The sequence below is a fragment of the Crocodylus siamensis genome, chromosome 3 (assembly GCF_052110815.1).
Source record: "Crocodylus siamensis isolate JL-2025a chromosome 3, ASM5211081v1, whole genome shotgun sequence".
In the NCBI taxonomy this organism is placed as follows: Eukaryota; Metazoa; Chordata; order Crocodylia; family Crocodylidae; genus Crocodylus; species Crocodylus siamensis.
In genome coordinates, this window is record NC_143397.1 from 2504911 (window position 1) to 2525774 (window position 20864).

Consider the following 20864-nt stretch of genomic DNA (forward strand, 5'->3'; position numbering starts at 1 on the left):
GGCAGGGAGGGGCCACCCCCAGGGAGGACTACACTGCGGTCACTCGGGGCTGCGGGGGGGGCAGGGAGGCCAAGGCGGAGATGGGACTGGGACGAGTGACCCGGATCAAGGACAAGAAGAAGTCCTTTTTAAATACACAGGGGGCAAAAAGAAGGTGCCGGGTAACATGGGGCCCCTGCAAGACACACTAGGAAATCTGGTCGTCACACCAGATGACAAAGCCAACATGTTTAACGACTTCTTTGCCTCCATTTTCCTGAGCAGGGACTGGATCAGCCCCCACCGGGCCCCCCCGAGGGGCCAGGGGGAGATTGTGCTCAGGGGCAACCAACACGGGTTCATCAGAGGCAGGTCCTGCCAGACCAAACTGGTGGCCTTCTACGACCAGGTCACCAAATCCTTAGGTAGCAGTAGACATCGTCTTCCTGGACTTTCGGAGGCCTTTGACACTGTCTCTCACCCCGTTCTCATTAAGAAACTGGGGGCTGTGGTGTCGACACCCACACAGTCAGATGTGTCACCAACTGGCGGGAAGGCCGCGCCCAGAGAGCGGTGGGGGACGGGTCATGTTCGACGTGGAGGGACGTGGGCAGTGGGGTCCCCCAGGGCTCGGTCCTCGGGCCCGCACTGTTCAACATCTTCATCAGTGACTTGGACAAGGGGGTAACAAGCACCCGTTCAAATCTGCTGATGACACTAAGATGTGGGGGGACGTGGGCACGCTAGAAGGGAGGAATAGGCTGCAATCGGACCTGGACAGGTTACAGGGGTGGGCGGATGAGAACAGAATGGGATTCAACACCGACAAGTGCAAGGTGCTGCACCTGGGGAGGAAGAACCGGCACCACACCTACAGGTTAGGGAACTCCCTTCTCGTCAGGGCAGAGGCGGAAAAGGATCTGGGGGTCATCACTGATGCCAAGATGAACACGGGCCGGCAGCGTGGGGACGCGGTCAGGAAGGCCACCCGCACCTTGTCCTGCATCCACAGATGCATCTCGAGCAGGGCCAGGCAGGTGATCCTCCCCCTCTATGCGGCACTGGTCAGGCCACAGCTGGAGTCCTGCGTCCAGTTCTGGGCGCCGCACTGCAGGAGGGGTGTGGACAGCATGGAGAGGGTGCAGAGGAGGCCACGCGCATGGTCGGGGGCAGCAGGGCAGGCCCCACAAGGAGAGGCAATGGGACCTGAACCTGTTTAGCCTCCACAAGAGACGGCTGAGGGGGGATCTAGTGGCCTGTTATAATCTAGTCAGGGGGGACCAGCAGGCACTGGGGGAGTCCCTGTTCCCCCGAGCACCGCCAGGAGTGACCAGGAATAGCGGTCACAAGCTGGCAGAGGGGAGATTTAGGCTAGATATCAGGAGGCGCGACTTCACGGTCAGGGCGGCTGGGGTCTGGAACCAACTTCCATGAAAAGTGGGGCTGGCTCCTACCCTGCGGGTGTTTAAGAGGAGGTCGGGTGAACACCTTGCTGGGGTTGTTTGACCCCAGTACTCTTTCCTGCCATGGCAGGGGGTCGGACTCGATGATCTGCTCAGGTCCCTTCCAACCCGACAAACTATGAAACCATGAAAGCGGCTCAGCGGTGGACACTGGTGCCAAGCCGCTCACGCCTGACCTCCAGGCAAAGACTTACTGGCAGAAATGAGGTACCTCGCTGGAATAAAGAGCTGGCGTTTGAAAGAAGCAGCTCCTAGAGATCACAGCTGGAAGTCGGGTCCTGGGCTCCGTGCACACTCGCACACCCATGCATACACCGAGTCTTTGCCTCTAACGAGCCTGCAGTCTACATTAATGGCACATTCAAGCAGGAAAGCGCATGCTAAGTGCGATTACATCGTAGTCCAGTTTGGACTTTTTCGGAGAGGAAGCATTTCCAGATCTCGGGAAGCCGTGCATGCCGCGCTGTTGTTCCATGCATACAAAACCAGCGGTGCTCGCTGGGACTGACAGGCAGCTCTTTGTCCGCAGGGAAGGCGAGGAGCAAAGATCTGCTGCTGGCTGGACCGCAGCGGGGGTGCTGAGACCCACCAGCCCGCACAACCAGCTCGAGGCCTGCCCAGCAGGCTGGGATCGAAGCCGGCGTTACCCTGCAATGGCTCAGATAACTTTGTCACTGCCAGAAATGCCAACTGTGACCTAAAGAAAACACCTCCTAAAGGTAACGTGCCTCACTGAGCAGCTTGCAAACTCCTAAGCAGAAGGGGAATGCTGTCCCAGCGTACAGGGTTTAGTACCAATGACCAGCTCTTCTCTGATCCGGTGCCTTTAAGCAGTGCTGCCTCCCCAGGAAAAAGCATCCCGGTTCCAATGAAGTCAAGAGCAAAGCTCCCATGAACGATGGGGCCAGGCTTTTGATGGTAGAAAATGATATTCAGAGGTTTGCTTTTAGAGGCTTGCCAACAGCTTTCACTCCTGTCAACATGCCCAAAGAAACGCAGAACTCATTCGCGATCCCGCAAGCTCGGCTCAGAGACCCGGTTCACCAGAAACCTAGGGATAGTCTTCAGCAAAATGTTGCCTTTGCCTTTGCTTTTTCAAGCCTTCACGTGCCAGAGGGCTGGATATAGGCTGACGGAGCTCGTCTTTAGGAAAGGGGGAGCAAGGAGGATGCCCGACCAGCCAGCCTGACTCAAAACTCAAGCGTGTGTGCAAACACCTGGAGGAGGACGGGTGATCACTAGCAGCCAGCATGGATTTGTGACCAGGACAGAGCAACTTGATTTCCAGGTTGATGTAGCTGGATGGATGGGGGCACACAGCAGTGCCATCCCCCACCCCAGGACAAGAGGGTCCCCCTGCTTGAACACCATCACGTGTGACCTCCAGCCCCTCCTGGAAACATGCCGACTATTTTACAGGCAGCCTTGGGGGACAAGCCCATCCCGGCTTATGGGTGCCCCCTGCCAACCTCAAACAGCATCTGTCCGAACTGTTATTCTCACCAAACCTTGCTCCAGACCTCAATGCAAGCGGTGCCCCTCATCGGTGCAGACCCACAGCATCACTGGACCAAACAACACGGATGATAACATCAGGGTTTATCCACCGACGCCATTTGTGCCATCACCTGCTGACAGTGCCTCTCTGCTGCCTGCAGACTCTGGATTTTTATCCCATTCCCTGGGTGTGTATTTATAACTCCTAAACCCCTCACTGAAGGCCACGACAGATGCCTTTACACTTTACAACCGGATAATGTGTTACAACCCATAACGTGATACACATGCATGGGGTTATATCTCATTTAGGGGCCCAATCATCGTGTGATGGATGTAGTTTAGCTGAAGCAGGTTCTGTGACCGGTTTCGTAATGCCCATCACGCAAAACGAGTTAGCTGCTTTCTTTAATCCCTCCTGACCTATTCAAATCACCTTCCCCTCTGTCAGCAGTGCTCCCTCCCCGGTCTTTTACATTTATATCCCTCCTTCTATATAGATCCTCTGCTTTCTGCAAGCCAAATAGCTGAGGAAGAAGGCTGTCGCCTATGAAAGCTTTTGCTTCTCTGAATGAGTGGGTGTCTAAAGTGCCCCCCCGGGCTCTGCTTTCTGCATAAGCAAACCAAAGAAACCAGGAGTAGATGGAATGGCTCTCAGGCGGATCTGGAAGTGGATGTATAACCCAAGCAAGGGGTAACGATGAATGCAATAGCAGGGGCAGGAGGCTGAGTGGGGTGCTGCAGGGGTCTATCCTGGCTCCTCACCGTATCTCCTGATGATCTGGATGCAGGGATGGAGAGCTGCAAGGGACCAAAAACCAGGAAGGGCTGCAAACACTTGGAAGGAGCCAGCGGGGGCGGAGGCGGGGCAGGGCGGGATTCAAAAGGGTCTTGATACACCGGAGAACTGGGCAGAACGGAGTTCAACAGAGGCAAGTGCAAGGTGCTGCACAAAGGGCAGGAAAACCAAACGCGGTTGGGAGATGACAGGCTGAGCATTAGCACAGCCGAGGCAGCCGAGGGTGTTGGCAGAGCACAGATTCGCCGTGACGTGAGTCAGCAGGGCGACGCAGTCTCAAGAAGTGCTATTTCGGGCTGTGTTCGCAGGAGTGCACTTGTCAGACACGAGAGGTGACAGCATTGCTCTGCTCGGCACTGCTGCTAGTGTGTGGCTCTGGGCTTGACATTTTGAAGGAGGACGTGGAGATGCTGGGGTTCACAACGCCTTGCATGGCTGCCACGAAACAGAGGGACAAACTCGGCTCCCCGTAACAGTGGGCCGGGTACGAGGCAAGGGGTTTTGAATGCAAAGATAGATTAACATTCAGAAAACCCCAGCAGGCCTCCCTTGTACCAAACTAGGACGATGCTCCAGCCGGGGGATGAGCAAGGCGCACGGCTGCAGTCTGAGCTGCCCAGCGCTACAAGCTGCAAATAACTACCACTTATTTCCCCAGGCAGCACCCCAGGGACACCAAAGTGTCAGCAAAAGCTGCAACCAGCCCAGCAAGCAAGGTGCTATCGGTCCATGGCTCATAAAAGTTATGATCCTGCCTCCGGACTAGATGTGACCCTCCGGGTCCGTTCCAGCCCCACGTCTTTAGGACGCTCTGTGCAAGGGTTGGGTTTCTTTTTTTTCCCCCCCTTCCTTTAAACTATCTGCAAAAGACAACACCAATCAAATCAACCTCTCTCCCACACACCTGCATTTTTTTAGTTTGGGTCTTTTAACGAGTTTGAAGGAGCCAATGCACAAAGAAAGGACGTTTCTATCAAAACAATCTCTGAACAGCTCGCTGGTTAGCTCAGTGCCACCTGTCACCCCCTGCTCCATCCAGCTCCGCTGAGCAAAGCCAAGGACCTTGGCAGAGGCTGGGAGTGGGAAGAGCCATGGCAAGAGGCCTCCTTCTCAGCTCGGGAGGACTTTCAGCTGCTGTTCGTTCAGCAAATCATCTGCAAACAGGAACCCGGGGGCTCTGAACACATTTGTGCCACGTAACTGTGGGCTGAATACTTTGGAGAGACCTGTTTGCAAAGTCTCAGTTATTCATCGGTTGAGACCTGGGGCTGGCTGGTCAAATCCTAGGGAGTTGGGTCTGCCCCCCTGGATTTCAGTTAGAAGAACACTTTTTTTCCAACGACACAGTTGATCTAAAAGATATCACATTTACCCACAGAACCTGGCCTGCCCGTGTCCTTAGACCAACACGGTTGCAACCAAAAACCTACCAGCTTATGGTGTACTTGGCAGCCTGGATACCCCCCCAGGCTAATCCTGGCTGCCAACGCTTTTGTGGCTTTGCGAATTCGGTCATGCTACCACAACAAGGACCAGGCTGCCAGCAAATGCAAGACCCGCAGCCACCAAGCACTGATACATTTGTGGGATTTTTTTTTCAGTGCTGTTTTCCCATTTCCAAACCAGATGCTGCCTCAGAAAGCAGCTTCTTTGGGAAGACAAACTGCATACCAGTAAAAGCAAAGGACCAGCCCAGAGGTTGTGCCTCCACCCGATGTGCCAATGATATTTAAAGGCAGGCTGAAAGCTCTCTGGAAACCTCTGGGGACCTGGTGAGAAGTCAAGCTGCTCTCAGGGTTGGAAGAGGTTGGTTGCATGGGGCTGAGGGTAGAGGCAAGGCAATCATAAAATAAACCCCCTCGCACAAGAAGACCTTACCTAGCGCACGGCCGACAGCCAGCAGCCACCCACGATACCAGGGTCTCTGCACTCGGCCATGCTGGCAGATGATGGGGGTGGAAGAGCTAGCTTCCCCTTCCTGCAGCTCTCTTGCTGGAGAGGCAGAGATGCTTTTGCACTGGCATTTGCCAGCGTATGCACCGGGCCTCTCCCCCGCACTCAACTTGCTCGGGGCCTGAATTAGCCAGCTGGCCAGAAGCGCCTGGCACAATACACAGGATTCATTCACGCGTCGCTGAAAGACAGCCGTCTCTGGTGTGGGCACGGCCGCTGGCCCAGGGGCTGCTGCTGGGGAGAGGAGGAGGGTGGATCAGGCTGGAAAGCAAGGGTTGGGGGGCGGGGGTTTGAGATCCAGCCTGCAGTGAAGTTTCAGACTCAACCTTTGCTAATCTACCCCCAAAATGGGTGATATCCCTTAGCTGGCTGCTGCAAGGCCAAAGCCCTGGCTGATCCCAGGACTCTCAGCGCTCGGATCGGATGCTACGCAGGAGGGGTTAAGAGTACCGGGCGCTGGTCAGCAGGGAGATGATCCCTGAGGCTATAAGTCCAGATGATCCCCAGCTGGGACGGGCAAACTCCCCTTTCCCCCCCGTGTTTGCCAGCCCCCTTCATGCACCGAGCTGTCCGGAAGAACAAAACCCAGGATGCTTCTGCACACAGGATCTGGCTGTAACACACCTCTCCACCTGCTTTCCTCCTGCCACCCCCAACCTAGGCCCTGGGCTCCCAGCCTGACCGGACAGCAAACCTCCCAGCGCACCAGCCAGCTGCGTGCCAGGTCCCCCGGGCACAACTGTAACTGCGCCAGCATCAAGGAGCCGGATGGTGCTTCTGGCTCATGAGTCAGTCCTGGTAATACCCCCCTCCAGCCATGGAAGCCGAATGCCTCTGAACAATGGCGCGCATAGATGCCGGGAGCCGGGACGGAAGACAGGAATCCGTCATGCATGGGCGGTGGGGTGGGGGAACGGGCCGCTCAAAGGAGGGCCTTGAGCTGGGATTGGATTTCACCTGGCTCGCTTCCCCCTTCAGATGTAAGCAATTAATGCCATGAAGAAAGCCAGCGTGACTTCGAAGCCGAGGGCTGTGCGTCGCAGGAAGCGGCTAGAAGCAGCCAGCATCAGAGCAAGAAGGGTGCAACGATGATCCCTGCTTTGTACTGCCCCCAAATCCCCGCTCATGGATGGCAAGGCCTGGGGGGACTATTGTAGTTCGTCGCCTGCCACGCAGCATCTCCCAGCAGCTCAGGCATGGAGGTCGTCACTCCTCGCTGAGCTGGGAGGTGCTGCTTCCAGCTTCGAATAAAGGACTGCAGGTGAGAGGGAGTCCTGGAGCAACCCCGGGATGCTTCCCAACCTCTTCGGAGAAGAGGCAGCAGCTTCTCGGGTGAGATGCACAGCAGCAAATCCCTTCCCTCCCAACTCCTCCATGGTTTCTATGGGAGGGCTGCACCCCGCGGAGCTGCAAAGGGAATTTCAAGCCCCGATCCAGCTGACATACACACCTGACTTCACATACGGGAGCCTTCCCATTATTTGAGCTCCAGGGAGAATTGATTTCAAGGTGTGGGGGGCCCTGCTCTTCCTCTGGGAACTGATGCACAGGGAGGGGGAAGTCACTGGTGCGTGGCCATACAGGAACCCGTGCCGCCTGCCAGCCCCTCCCTCAACACCAGACCTTCCCTTCAATGTACTCCACCGCAGACAGCCACGTCCTTGGAGTCACGGTGTGGGCTTCCCAAGGCCCAGGCTGCAACCAGTTCCCCGTGTGCTGTTCGGAGGTGCCAAGTCTCCATCAAATCCCAAAGTCAACCAGAGCTGCAGGCACCCAGCACCTATAAAGGTCGGCTGCCTGCATCCTGACTGTAAAACAGGAATAATCGCCATTACGTCTCTGTACAGCACCTAGCGCAACACTGCCCTGATCTCACCCCGCTGCCCCGGTCTCGATATTCTCGTTCCTTTGCAAGCCACTTTGTCTTCTTGGTGCAATTCAGCTCTTGCACTGCCAGCTGCCCTGAAACTTTGCCAGGGTGGGCAGCAAATACATCAAATGAATGCAATTCGTCTCCGAAGGGGCCCCTAGTCCTGCAGTAAAGCAAACAAGACAGAGGGGAGCAATTTTGCCCTGAGGATCTCTCGCTCTTCCAAGCACTGGGTCCTTCTGGAGTCCTGCTGGCTTCACTCTCATTCTTCTTCTTGTGTTTTTATTGCGGCAGATCGTGCAACTTTCCCCCTTTGGGGAAACATCCCTTTTGTGGGATGATGTAGCTGGGGCTGGCCCTGCTCTGAGCAGGGGGTTGGACTAGATGTGACCCGCTGAGATCCCTTCCAGCCCTTGTTGTCCATGACTCTAATAAAATAAAATAAAAGCACTGAGAAACAGAGCAGGGGGTAGACAGGCCCAAGCATGGGATGCAGCCGAGATGCCGTGCTGGCACTGGCGTAGGGGACCACGTCTTTCCCACTGTCTCACTGCTTACGGCCCTCTCTGCCGGCTGGGAGAACGGCTCACAGCTCAGCTGAGAGGAGACCTCAAAGGGAAGGGGCTGGGGGGTTGCTCTCCGTCCGGTGCTTTGCTTGCTGTGACTTCTCTGAGCCGGACTATTGGATCCAGATGGGGAAGGAGGGGAAGCAATCGCCCGGACTGGCATCGGAGAGCCCCGGGACTAGTGCCACGGCTGCCAACATCCTGCTGCTGCAAAGGGGGTTCATAGATGGTCCAGAGACCCCAGGCACAGGCCGTGCCCCCGCTGCAGAGGAAGGCAAAACCCCCAGTTTGCACCAGTTTGACCAGGGGGAAAATCCCTTCCTGCCCCCAATGCTGCATCGGTCTGACCCTGAGCTGCCCAACCTCTCCTGGACACCTCCAGTGATGGAGAGTCCCCCCTTCCCTGGCGTCTATCCCACGGCCTCCCTGCTCCAATAGTGAAGAAGTTTTCCAGATCTCCAACCTAAGCCTACTTTGCTGCAGCTTCCAGCCCTTGGTCCTCTGCAGCAAGAGAGAAAAGCGGCCTTCTCTCATCCGTATGGCAACCCTTCAGATATTTCAAGACTGCTGTCATGTCATCTCTTAAGCGCCTTTTCAGCTCCATAACTATGCCTACAAACACACCCGCAGACGCACACACCAGATTTCCTAATGAATCCCCCAAACACCACCTGAAATAATTAGAAATATCAATGATTTACAACTCAGTGATGCATCAATAAATATTCTCTTCTTTCTACACATAGACACCATGCTTCCACTGTACCGCTGCGCCGCTGTCTGTCCCCTCCTCTCCCTAAATCATTTCCATTTCTAAAACAGTCTCTTGCTGAATGCAGCATCTGGCTGTCTAAGCTGAAGGCCCAAATCTGCAATCTTGGGGCTGCAAACACTGCTGGGAAGAACAGGTTGGTTTGGGGGATAGGAGGTGGGGAAGGGAAAGTTCCCTTGGAATTACAGATGGGCTCAAAGGGGACATGCCTCACTTTTGCTGGGGGGTTACAACCTAGAGATCATAGAAAACGAGGGTGGAAAGGAGCTCAGGGGGTCACATCTAGTCCAACCCCCTGCTCCAAGCAGGACCAGCCCCAACTCCATCATCCCAGCCAGGTTGTGTTGAGCTGAGCCTCGTGCAAGATAAATGCAATGCTGCATTTCACAAAAGCTCTGCTCTGTGCACCAGTGGAGGAGCTCGGCTTGAGGCCGACAGCGCCCTTGCAAAGGGAGGTGAGCCTAGAGAAGCGGTCCAGGATATCTCCAGGTCCCGAGGCCAAACCCGGTGTCCCTCATTCAGCATGGCAGTGTGTCCCACGGCCAGTTCATCCCATCCACCGGGGCAGTAGCCCTCCTGGGAGGCCCCGCTCCTGGGCTCTCAGCTCCCCGGGGGTCTTTCCAACAGCCCAGCCACCCCGATAAAGCAAAGCAGAGAAAAGACAGAGACGGCTACACGGATGTCGCAAGCCGAGGCCTCGGCTCGGTGCTGCCCCGCGCCTCATTAGCGATGATTTATGAAGGCTGACACTGCTGTTAACCTCCGACCACGTCCCCGCGGCTCGCAGGGCGTCCCGCAGCTCACCCGGGATCGCACAAGGGCAGGCGGGACACTGATTGCATTTTATCTTCCCTGTTAGTGTAATTAGGCGCTGGGAATGGGAAGCGATGGAGGGGAGCGCGGGAGGACCCTGCCACCTGCCTGCCCCTGCCAAGGGAGACGGGAAGCTCAGCACGGTCCCCAGGGACTCGCACGCACATGGAGGAAAGGGGCTGGGCTGGAGCCGTGCAGCAGGGACGGCGCTTGCCAAGGCTCCCGGCCCGGGTCAGACAGATCCGCTATTCACAGGCCTGCAAGGGGGTGGAAAACGCCTTTTCCGACTTAAAGGTCACGGCCCCTGGACTGGCCTCTTCATCTGTTCTCTGTTTAAGCTGCCTGCCGGGTCAGTCGCCTATGCACAGCTGCCAGAGATCGCAACCGCCAGAGATAGAGGCCGGCGATATCTTCCAGTCCTAGCCCCTGGAGTCCCGGGAATCATGCCATCATCCCAGCTTCTGTTACTTCTGTTTTTTTAATACAATAGAGAGGTTTTTTTTTTGGGGGGGGGGGGGGGGGGGGGGGGGGGGGGGGGGGGGGGGGGTTTCACCTGGAAATGAGACTGGATTGGGAGCTGCGTGGCCAATTGAGCCCCAAGTGTGCATAGTCAGGGTGTCCAGACTGAAATAACCTCCAGTGATGGTGCAGTCGCCTACCCTGGACATCTTCAAGAGGAGACTGGATGGTCATCTCGCTGGGGTCACTTGACCCCACTTGTCTTTTCCTGCCTGGCGCAGGGGGGGCTGGACCCGATGATCTACAAGGTCCCTTCCAGCCCCCAATGATCTGTGAATAAGGGGAGGGTTGCATGTGGGTGGGTGAGACGGTTTTTGAAGCTGGAGGGTGTAGGATTGCCCACGTTGCGCGATCCCCACTCCCTGGCTGGGCAATGGGAGATACAGAGCTTCCTGCTATGCAGATAATACCTGGCTCCCGGCACCCTCCTCCCAACCCCACCTCACCCTGCAGGGGAGTATGGAGGAACAAAGTAGGGGGTGGGTGGGCAGTTCGGCTTCCAGCAGATCCCCCTCTGCCTAAATGATCCCTCCAGGCCAAATGGCAGCTTGTGCAAGAAAAAGCAGTCTGCAGATTGCTCTAACTTACACTGGAAACAGGCTGTGGGCCCAGAGACCTACAGCCCAGGGATGTTCAAGCTACCCCTGCCCTCCATGCTCCGTGCCCATGGTGTTCAGCTGAGCTGGAGGTCCTGGCCTCACGGCTCTCTGGGAATTACAGAGCTCAGGAATTTTATACTCAACCCTCTCATCTTCTTCCCCCTGCAATCAGGCAGCGTTTGGTTCATGCATCCATTGAAGGAATTCTGCCCTTCCCGCACCTTGTACATGCACGAAGCTGCAGGAAGGCCAACATCGTGCCCGCTCACTGGTGCGCCAATGGCCCCTGCCCATGGCTCCCTTCTCCATCCACCTCTGGAAAAAGAGATCGCTGGTGCTGTCCTCACCGGGAGACGTTGCTAGTTGCATTAGTCTGAAGTCAAGTAGATGGCAGGACAGATTTGCATCTTATAGACTAACCAGAATCAAGATCTATATCTACACTGACATCTATATCGATACAGACCCACACCAACACCAACAGATCAGTCAGTCCTGAGGCCGCACCAAAAGTTGGGGCACCTTTAACATAGCAATAACTTTCCTCCGTTCTTCCAGGTCTTTTGCAATCCTTGTACAATCAGTCAGTTTTAATCCCGTCCAGTCTTGGATGTTGACGATCCAGCATGTCCTAGGTCTCCCACGTCTTCTTCACTCACCCGTAGTAGGATGGTGTTGGCAAGGGTGCCAGGCCTTCTTGTTACACGCCCGAACAACTGCAACTTTCTTTTTCTTTTGATTTCAAGTACGGGTTTGGATTTGCTGACTTCTTGTCTGATTTGATCTTTCACAGATACATTTGTTCTGTGTGCAGTGTAGGGTATGTGTAAGAGTCTTGTAAAGTGCCGCATTTCAAAAGTCTCCATTCACGTTTCCAGTGCCCTAGTGAGTGTCCAGGTCTCGCGGCCATAGAGAGCTGTTGAAATGACAACAGCACATAGGTACAGGTACCGGAAGATATAGATATAGATATAGATAACAGCTGTAGCTCACTTCAGCATCAAATGTGTGTTGTACACACACATTTTTATGTATATGTACACACTCTGGTTAGTCTACAGGATGCAAATCTACCCTGCCTCACTGAGCCAAAGCTGGTAATAGTCTCCTAGGATCCATTTAAGCTGCCTGCTGGGTCAGTCCCCCATTGCAACCAGTGGAGAGCAGCTAGATATATCTTAAATCCCCAGGTCCTGGAGTCCCAGGAATCTGAATCATAGGCAGCTGAATCACCGACTCAGGGAGAGGTTGGGCTGGAAGGGACCTCCAGAGGTCACGTCTAGTCCAGCCCCTGCCTGAGGCAGGATCAGCCCTGTGCAATCCAGCCTGGACACATCCTTTCTCTGACCTCTTGGTGAAACTAAAGTCGACCCAGACACAACACAAGACATCACACCCGAACCTGCCCCAGGGAAAGCAGGGGGACTGCAACAGCCAAAGCCCTGCTGCTGCAAAGGTTAATATACACTCAACTCAGGTTCCTGGCTGCCACGTGCATACATAGCGCTTTCAAAAATTAAATTACACGGCGTTACATATCCGCTTTGAGGAGGGAGAGATCCGCGCATGTGGGAATACAAGCCGGGTGTTCGCAAAGGGCCTGCATTTAGACGGCTCCGTGTTTTTGGCAAGGCTGGAGGGCATTTGTTCTGAAGCTGTGTTTACGCGCCTTTGATCAGACGCGTTTAACTTTGCGGGTGCGTGACAGCAGTGAAACAAGCTTGATATGTGGATAATGAAACACTTCTTTTCTTTCTTTTTTCTTTTTCTTTGCAGGGGGGGCAAATGCTTAACAAGGCTTTGCACATCAGAAGCTAGAAGTGGGAAGGGGAAGGCACGTTGCTACGGCTGCTGCGTGATAAAAGAAACCCTCAAACCAAGCAGCCGGCGGATCTTGTGTTGTCTCAGCTGAGCCATTCGTGCTTTTCATCTGAATCGGTCAAAGCCTCGCTCATGCCGAGCGATGGTCAGCACTTGGGGAGAGCTGCGTGCGCTTGTGGGAAGGCGGCCTGGGTGCCAAATGACAGCTCTTTCTCCTGCTGCCCCTTGAGGAGTCCTCGTGCCTGCCCCATGGCACTGGAGGCAACTGGACTGCTTCTTCTCAGACCCTTAGGGCTGAGACCAGTATCTTAGGGTACTGTTAAGGAGAGAATGGCATGAAATCTTGCTCCCCATACCAATGTGGAGAAACCCTTTATCAGATGAGACAAGGACACATCTGGACTGGTCTGGATGGTGCCTCAGGCAGGGGGTGGATTAGAGGGGCTCATGTATATGCCACGATTTTTGCCCTTTCATGCACTGCAACTGCATGTCTGTTTGCACGGGGTGACCTCTGGAGCTCCTTTCCAGCCCCACAGCTCTAGGATCCTATGAAACTCAAGCTAAGGAAACAACACGTCCTTCTGCAAGGAGCTGGAGTGGAAATATGGGCTGGGCTAGGAGATACAAAGCCTGGCCTGTGAAGCCCAGCATCGGCCAACAGGAGACCCATGGGGACCTGAGATACCCATTACATCTCCCGCGAGTTAGAAAACAGCTAGAGCATCTTGGCATAATCAAGCTTTTTAATGACTGCTGACTTACTATGCAACTTTTTAAGTAGATGCAGCCTTATGTGGTAGAGAGAGGTTCTGCATAGGCAGACAGGGAAGCCACTGCCCAGCCATGATAAATATTTAACCGGCTTTTAGTCCTGAAAAGGCCCAGCTCTGAGGCCATCATCCCGTAAGCGAAGGCACGGGCTGATTAATGGGTTAAGGTGCTCCCATTTGTGGAAGGTTAGGATCAATCCCAATTCTCTGCTATTTGTTGAATCTTTAATGCTCTTTCTCGGGTGTGCTGATTCTTGGCAGAGGCCAGCATTTTAATAGGGCCGCTTTAACTGCATCGACGTGAAGGGGTAAAAATAAAAAAAAACCTTCTAGTCAGGGAAAAAAAAAAAGGAGGAGGAGGTTTTTCATGCCATCACGCTGCTAAATTGGAAAGGGAAGAAAGAAAAAGAATGAGGATTGCAAAAAAGGAAATAAAAACTGTGGAAGGAGCACTTCCCACAGAAATGAATTCTCTCCTTTCATGGACTCTCTCCTGTGCTGAAGAACGGGGCCAGGAGACTGTCTGTTATTTCACTGGACCTAGACCACAGGCCAGCCCCAGTTCCCCTCCACGGCTACGAGGACAAACCTGCCTTCTCCTCCCAGTGTGGGCTGTGAAGAGGTCCTGGGTCTGATGGCTACCAAAGGGCCAGAAAGGATCCAATGGAAGCAATGGGCACATCTACATGTGCATTAATGTGCTTTAGTTAATATGCATTAAATCTAGTACCTCCATTGTGAGGTACTGGGAAAATGCACATTAGCCTGTCTTAGCCTGCATTAACTAAAGAACATGCGTGTATACTGTGTAGCAGGGCACTACTACGGCAGCCTATATGGGCAAAGCAGGGAGGGGGAAAGAGGTGAGGTGGCAAATAGCATCACAGAGAAGCTGAAGAGCAAGAGATGTCAAAGAGTCACAGACAAGGAGGGTGGGAAGGGACCTCAGGAGATCACATCTAGTGCAACCCCTGCTCCAAGCAGGACCAGCCCCAGCTACATCATCCCAGCCAAGGCTTTGTCTACCTGGGGCTCCAAAACCACCAAGGATGGAGATCCCACCATAGTTTCATAGTTGGTCGGGTCGGAAGGGACCTGAGCAGATCATCGAGTTCGGCCCCCTGCCATGGCAGGAAAGAGTACTGGGGTCAAACGACCCCAGCAAGGTGATCGCCTAGCCTTGTCTTCAAGCCCCCCAGGGTAGGAGCCAGCACCACTTCTCTTGGAAGTTGGTCCCAGACCCCAGCCGCCCTGACCGTGAAGTCGCGCCTCCTGATGTCTAGCCTAAACCTACCCTCTGCCAGCCTGTGACCGTTGCTCCTGGTCACTCCTGGTCATGCTCGGGGGAACAGGGACTCCCCCAGTGCCTGCTGGTCCCCCCTGACTAGTCTGTAACAGGCCACTAGATCCCCCTCAGCCTTCTCTTGTGGAGGCTGAACAGGTTCAGGTCCCGTCACCTCTCCTCATAGGGCCTTTTCTGCTTCCCCTGACCATGCGAGTGGCCTCCTCTGGACCCTCTCCGTGCTGTCCACGTCCCTCCTGCAGTGCGGCACCCAGAACTGGACGCAGGACTCCAGCTCCAGGCTTGACACAGCCCCAGGCTCAAGCCGTCTTTACTCAAGGCTCATGAAATGAGATCGGAGGTCTCTGCAGCTGAGGCATAACTGAGAGACTCTGGACATCAGGCAAGGCATTGCTGTGTGGGTTAACGGCACCAGACGGCATGCAGAGTGGTGCGAAGCTGATGAGGTTAACCCTCGGCTCCTGGCTGCACCCCACCTCCCCCCCAGCGCAGCCAGGCTCCGGGTCCCACGGCTGCTCCCCTGCCCCAACCGCTGGAGCCATTGCAGGGAAGGTGCAGAGTGAGACGTGGGCAGAGGCCCCTTTGCCTGCATCCCGGCAGTGCCTGGGCTCGTGCTGCACTCGCCCACCCATCCTTAGGCTACTGCCTCACAGGCAGCCTCATGTACAAGGGTGGACTTCTCAGCTACACAACATGCCGGCTTGATGCCAAGGAGCGGGACGCGTGTGCCGCCGCGCTAGGTGCTGAACAAACTCCAGGCAAGACATGATCCCCCGCGCCAGCACGCCGAGATGTAAGCCCTTAACCCCTCTGATGGCCCAGACAGTGTGCGCCTTTGTGCCGCTTCAAAGTTTCATTCTCTCCAAGGCAAACAATTACAGAGGCACAAGGGGCTCTTTGTGCTCCGGCAAAGATTAAAGCGTGCTTCCCGGCACGGGGCAAGCTGGCTTCCTTCCCCGCAGGCTGCCCGAAAGCCTTAGGAGCTCCACACGCGTGAGCTTGCAACAGGGAAGAGGGCTTTCCACCGCAGAGCGGGCATGCATGGTCTCCGACGCTGAGATCCTGGGAAAGCAGGCCGCGAGAAGCAGCGTGCAGCTACAGGTACCTCCCATAATGCACGAGTGCACTCCCGCTCGTTAGTGCACGCTCACCCCAGATTCCCCAGCACAACGGGTTGACCCCATATGGCCTCACACGCACACACATCACTCATACCCAGCCCCCAATGGCCTTGCACACCTTTTCCCCACTTGCTGGCACACGCGATGCACGCTCAGGTCACCCCCACCTTCAATTACCGTGTGTGGGGAGCCAATTCTGTCTTTTCCCTGCTATTTCCATGATAATTGTCTCTTCTGCTCCTGTCTTGTAAACAGGGATTAGGAGCTGGGAGACAGAGAGGAGCCTTCAATACAGATTAACCTGTACATTGTTTTCCATGACAAGAGCCATCCCAGCGCTGCTTTCTATCCCGGGGACATGACAGCTCCCAAGCAGCTGTCCCCAGCGCTTTCAATTACGGCTTCAGAGAGATCCTCCCAGCCCTTATTCTCCGTCTCTGCTGCAGACGCTGCCCCAGGCCAAATCCTTGGCCTTGCATGGCAGCCTTGGATGCCCCGTCACGGGCCCAGCCTGGCCTCTGGGCAGAGGTCGGTGACGTGGAGCCCGCAGGGGATCTCTTAGAAGCAGCCCGTGGGGGTGTAATTAATTGCTGCTGGTGCCCCCAATGCAGCTGAAATTGCCCTGGGGGGCGGCAGGGGGGAGAGGAGAGGCCTGTGATATACTCACCCCTACTCCAAGCATTGCCTTAGCACACGGTGGGTGGTTCCCATGCCATGCTCAGTCACCGCCAAGCTGAGGCCCTCCCCGGTCACAGCATCTCGCCCAGGCGCGGATGCTTGCACGGGGTCAGCTCTCCCCGGTCCTGCACGGTGCGCTCCTCTGCAGATCCCGGCCGGACCCTGGCTTCCCTAGTCCGCTCGGGGAGGAAGACAGGGGACAGAAGGGAAGGAAGACCCGATGCAATGGGGACAAGAGATTTCCCCAAGTCTCCGCAGCAGTGGCATCGAATTTGGCACAGCGGCCAGAGTCAGCAAAGGGGCTGGCAAGGTCTCAGGTGGGTGGCAGGGCTGGGCCTTTCCTTGCCAAGAGGAGAGAGACCCATTGCTTCGCCAAGGCTCCTTGGTAAGGCGGTGCTCTTGCTGCCACCGCCTCGCAGCCCTCTGCAAACGCCGGCAACAAGGGCTCTCTTTGTGTGCAGTCCCCTGGCAGCAGCGCTGTGCCCCCTGAGCCTTTAGCTGCCAGGCGCTGGCTCCAAGAAAGGAAATGATCTGAGCCAGAAGGAACGAGCCCATTGGGTGGCGGGGAGAGAGCTATTAATGGAGAGCTCGCTCTAATTGCCTTTGTATAATCTGGGCTGCTAGGCGGAACTGGGTAATAAATGAAATCCAATTACATTTTCTCTCCGTATTTATTTTATTAAGTAGAATTCATCGCCTGATGAAGGCCCCCTCGAGGTAATGGCTCGCGACCTCACGTAACGCGGCTCCGCTTCCCCGTTTCGGAGGGCTCGGTTATACTTGCACGCGGAGGTTATTCCCCCAGTGCCACCCGCGGGGCAGGCAGCAAGGTCCTTGGGGCCGCTGTGGGTCTTTCGGGACCCCCAGCTCACTCAGAGCCTGCAGGTGCTTTCAGGACAGATATCCTGCGCTGCTTGCTATAATCACCCTCATGCTTCAGGGCTTTTCCGGGGTCAGGAAGGAACTTTCCCCCCGCCGATGCGCAACTGGCTTGATGTCTCCTGGGAGGGCTGGGGGGCTTTTGTGTGCACTGCACCGGAGCATCAGGGACTGGCCTTGCTGGAGTCAAGCTGCTGGGAAGGGTGGACACGTGCTTGGAGCTGGGGCAGAGACCCCTCCCAGGCTCAGGCACAGCTTATCCCCAGAGTTGGGGTCAGGAAGGAGGGGCAGGAAAATGTCTGAAGTTAGTTCGAGGGCAGGGTAGATGCGCAGAGGGGCAGGGAGCGCTCACTGGGCCCAGCTAGGTATACCCGACCTGCCCCAGTGTCACCCTTTGGTGGAGGTCTCGGGTGCTGGTTGCCTGTTTTCCATGTGGCACATGACAGGTGGACCCAAAAAGCTGGAGCCAGCAGGGTATCTGGGCAAGATGTACCAGCCTGTGCTATGCAAAAGGCCAAATGAGATTATCTAATGGCCCTGTCGGACACTGGACTCTCTCGGAGACCCAGGAGACACAGTCAGGGCTCTATCCATGGGGGATAAGGCTCCTAACCCTGCCTCTCCTCGTCCTAGTGGGCTTGGCAAAGGGGCACGGCAGTCCCTGGACGTGGGGTTCCCCTACCTGCCTGTGCATGGTTGCATGGGGGTGTCTCTGGGTGCCCCATAGACACGGGGTGGCCTGGCCCCAACTCCGGTCCCCTGCTGCAGGGCCACTGGATGACTCGGGGACCCGGCTCTGCTTCCCATTCACACCAGGGCAGAGGCTCGCTCAGAACATCTACGGGCCTTCCCCCTGCACGGCTCACCCAGCGTTCCCCGCCATCATGTCCTACAAGCAATTTATCACCCCCCACTGAGCACTCATTACAGCAACATCACCAAGACGACAGCCTCCAGTGTCCATTAATTAATGGGGAATACTCAAAGCGCGCGCGCGCACACACACACACACACACACACACTTAGTCTCTCTCTCTCTCACACACGCATGCACACAAATCTGTCCATCTCAGTGATTCTCCTTGGCACATGTCTGTCATATCTGAGCCCGGGAACGGCGCGGGCAGCATAAGGTTCGGCCTTGGCAAAGCAGCTGCCGGCTGAATTCAAAGAGATGCAAAATCACCCTGTAAAAAAGGAGATTTTCCCACCAAGGGGAGGAGATGTGTCACTTTTCTCCCAAAGGGCAGTTCAAGCGAAAGTCTCTGCATCTCAAAGAGCTTTGCAAGACCCCCATGTGGGAGCCACCAATCTCACATCTCTCAGCCACCTGCCAGATGCTCATGAGCATGCTGAGATGTTCTCCATGTTGGGTGACCGGCTAGCGGTCCTTCAGGTCATGTGAGAAGGAAGGTCCTTTGCGGTCAGCTGCACGAGCTCAACCACCCACGCACAGGGCAGACTTCAACACCAGGAGATTTAGCGACCAATGCCCAACACCTATCCATCCGAGCAGACGGCCAGCACGTGAATGGACCCGCCTTCTCAACTCCCCATGCCCAAATGACCCGGCAGGCACGTTGGAGCAGAGGTGAATGAATAGCGAATGTTTCGGTTCTCTGCCCGAGCCAAAAAAAATAACATTAAACAAACAAACGCTCATTTGGAACCAAATCAGCGTGACGAATTTTTGGCTTCCTCCGTAAAATGATCCGAGCAGCCATTGCAACTTCTGCTTTCAAGCAAACGCTTCATATTTGTTTTTCTTGGTTGCGATAGAGTGACGTTACACTACATCTGTGGAGTATTAAGAGGTGTTATAGGTAGACCGTGCAGTGAGCAGTCACATGTTAAAGGGTTAATACCATTTGTTCCCCTGCACAGCTCTGATTTGGGTGTTTATACGTGTGCTCTGGGAGTTGAGGGGGTACACTTTAATTAGAGTAGCTCCAAGAGCTGTTCTAATTAAAACACCCAGAGCATCACTTGCATCAACATCCACTTTGAACAAGCTTTAGTTAAGGCGCCCCCACCACCATTTTTTAGTGCGGGGATGCTGATACACGTGATGCTGGAGTCTGCTGAAGCGCAGTAATTACCATGCTCCAACAGACTCAATTAATTGAGTATACTCCGACACATGTAATTACAGTGCATTGGAGCAGCCTCACTGCACGTGTATAGACACCCTCTGAGCTGCTTTAATGCACATTCAAATAGGCTAATGCGTTTTAAAGTGCATGTGTAGATGGACCTTTTATCTCACTGGCGCAGACTGAAGTTACCCTAACATGAGCTGGGTAGCACAGCCCAGACATAGCCCTTGCCTGAAGCTGCATTACTTTGAGATGCTCAGAGGGTACTTAGCATACATTAGCGAGCTTTAACATATGGCCACTCATGTTTTAAGTGCCCTTTGTACCCTCTAAGTTAGTCTTACCTTGATCCTAGGCAAGCTGTTTGAGAAAATTATGCTGGCACATATCCACAAGGGGCCAGCAGGGGAGGTCATGCTTAAGGGCAACGAACATGGGTTCATTAGCGGCAGGTCCTGTCAGACCAACCTGGTGGCCTTCTATGACCAGGTCACCAAATCCTTGGACACAGGGGTAGCAGTGGACGTAGTCTTCCTGGACTTTCAGAAGGCCTTCGACACTGTCTCTCACCCCGTTCTCATTAAGAAACTGGGGGCTGTGGTGTCGACATCCACAGTCAGATGTGTTGCCAACTGGTGGGAAGGCCACACCCAGAGGGTGATGGTGGATGGGTCCTTCTCAACCTGGAAGGATGTGGGCAGTGGGGTCCCCCAGGGCTTGGTCCTTGGGCCCGCACTGTTCAACATCTTCATCAGCGACTTGGACGAGGGGGTAAAAAGCACCTGTTCAAATTTGCTGATGACACTAAGATGTGGGGGGATGTGGGCATGCTAGAAGGGAGCAATAGGCTGCAATCAGACCTAGACAGGTTACAGGGGTGGGCAGATGAAAATAGGATGGGATTCAACACTGTCAAGTGCAAGGTGCTGCACCTGGGGAGGAAGAACCAGCACCATACCTACAGGCTGGGGAACTCCCTTCTTGTCAGTGCAGAGGCGGAAAAGGATCTGGGAGTCATCATTGACTCCAAGATGAACATGGACCGGCAGTGTGGGGACACGGTCAGGAAGGCCAACTGCACCTTGTCCTGCATCCACAGATGCATCTCGAGCAGGTCCAGGGAGGTGACCCTCCCCCTCTATGCGGCACTGGTCAGGCCGCAGCTGGAGGACTGCGTCCAGTTCTGGGCGCCGCACTGCAGGAGGGATGGGGACAGCATGGAGAGGGTCCAGAGGAGGCCACTCGCATGGTCGGGGGCAGCAGGGCAGGTCCTACAAGGAGAGGCGACGGGACCTGAACCTGTTCAGCTTCCACAAGAGAAGGCCGAGGGGGGATCTGGTGGCCTGTTACAAACTAGTCAGAG

The 20864-nt window shown here is 55.2% G+C and overlaps 1 protein-coding gene across 6 annotated transcripts in view; it reads right to left on the minus strand.

The window, feature by feature from the left end:
* The window catches only part of CNTFR (ciliary neurotrophic factor receptor), a 335695-nt gene that overhangs the window by 222086 nt on the left and 92745 nt on the right, over positions 1–20864 (minus strand). The window contains exon 1 of one of the 6 annotated variants that reach the window (XM_090037552.1): positions 16516–16829. The exons of 4 other annotated variants lie outside the window; for them this stretch is intronic. In XM_090037552.1, coding sequence (XP_089893678.1) covers positions 16516–16530 — 15 coding nt within the window. In that variant the 5' untranslated portion in view covers positions 16531–16829. Of the gene's footprint in view, positions 1–2962; positions 3049–16515; positions 16830–20864 lie in introns of those variants that run through there. One more of the 6 variants, XM_090037551.1, reaches the window with a different exon arrangement.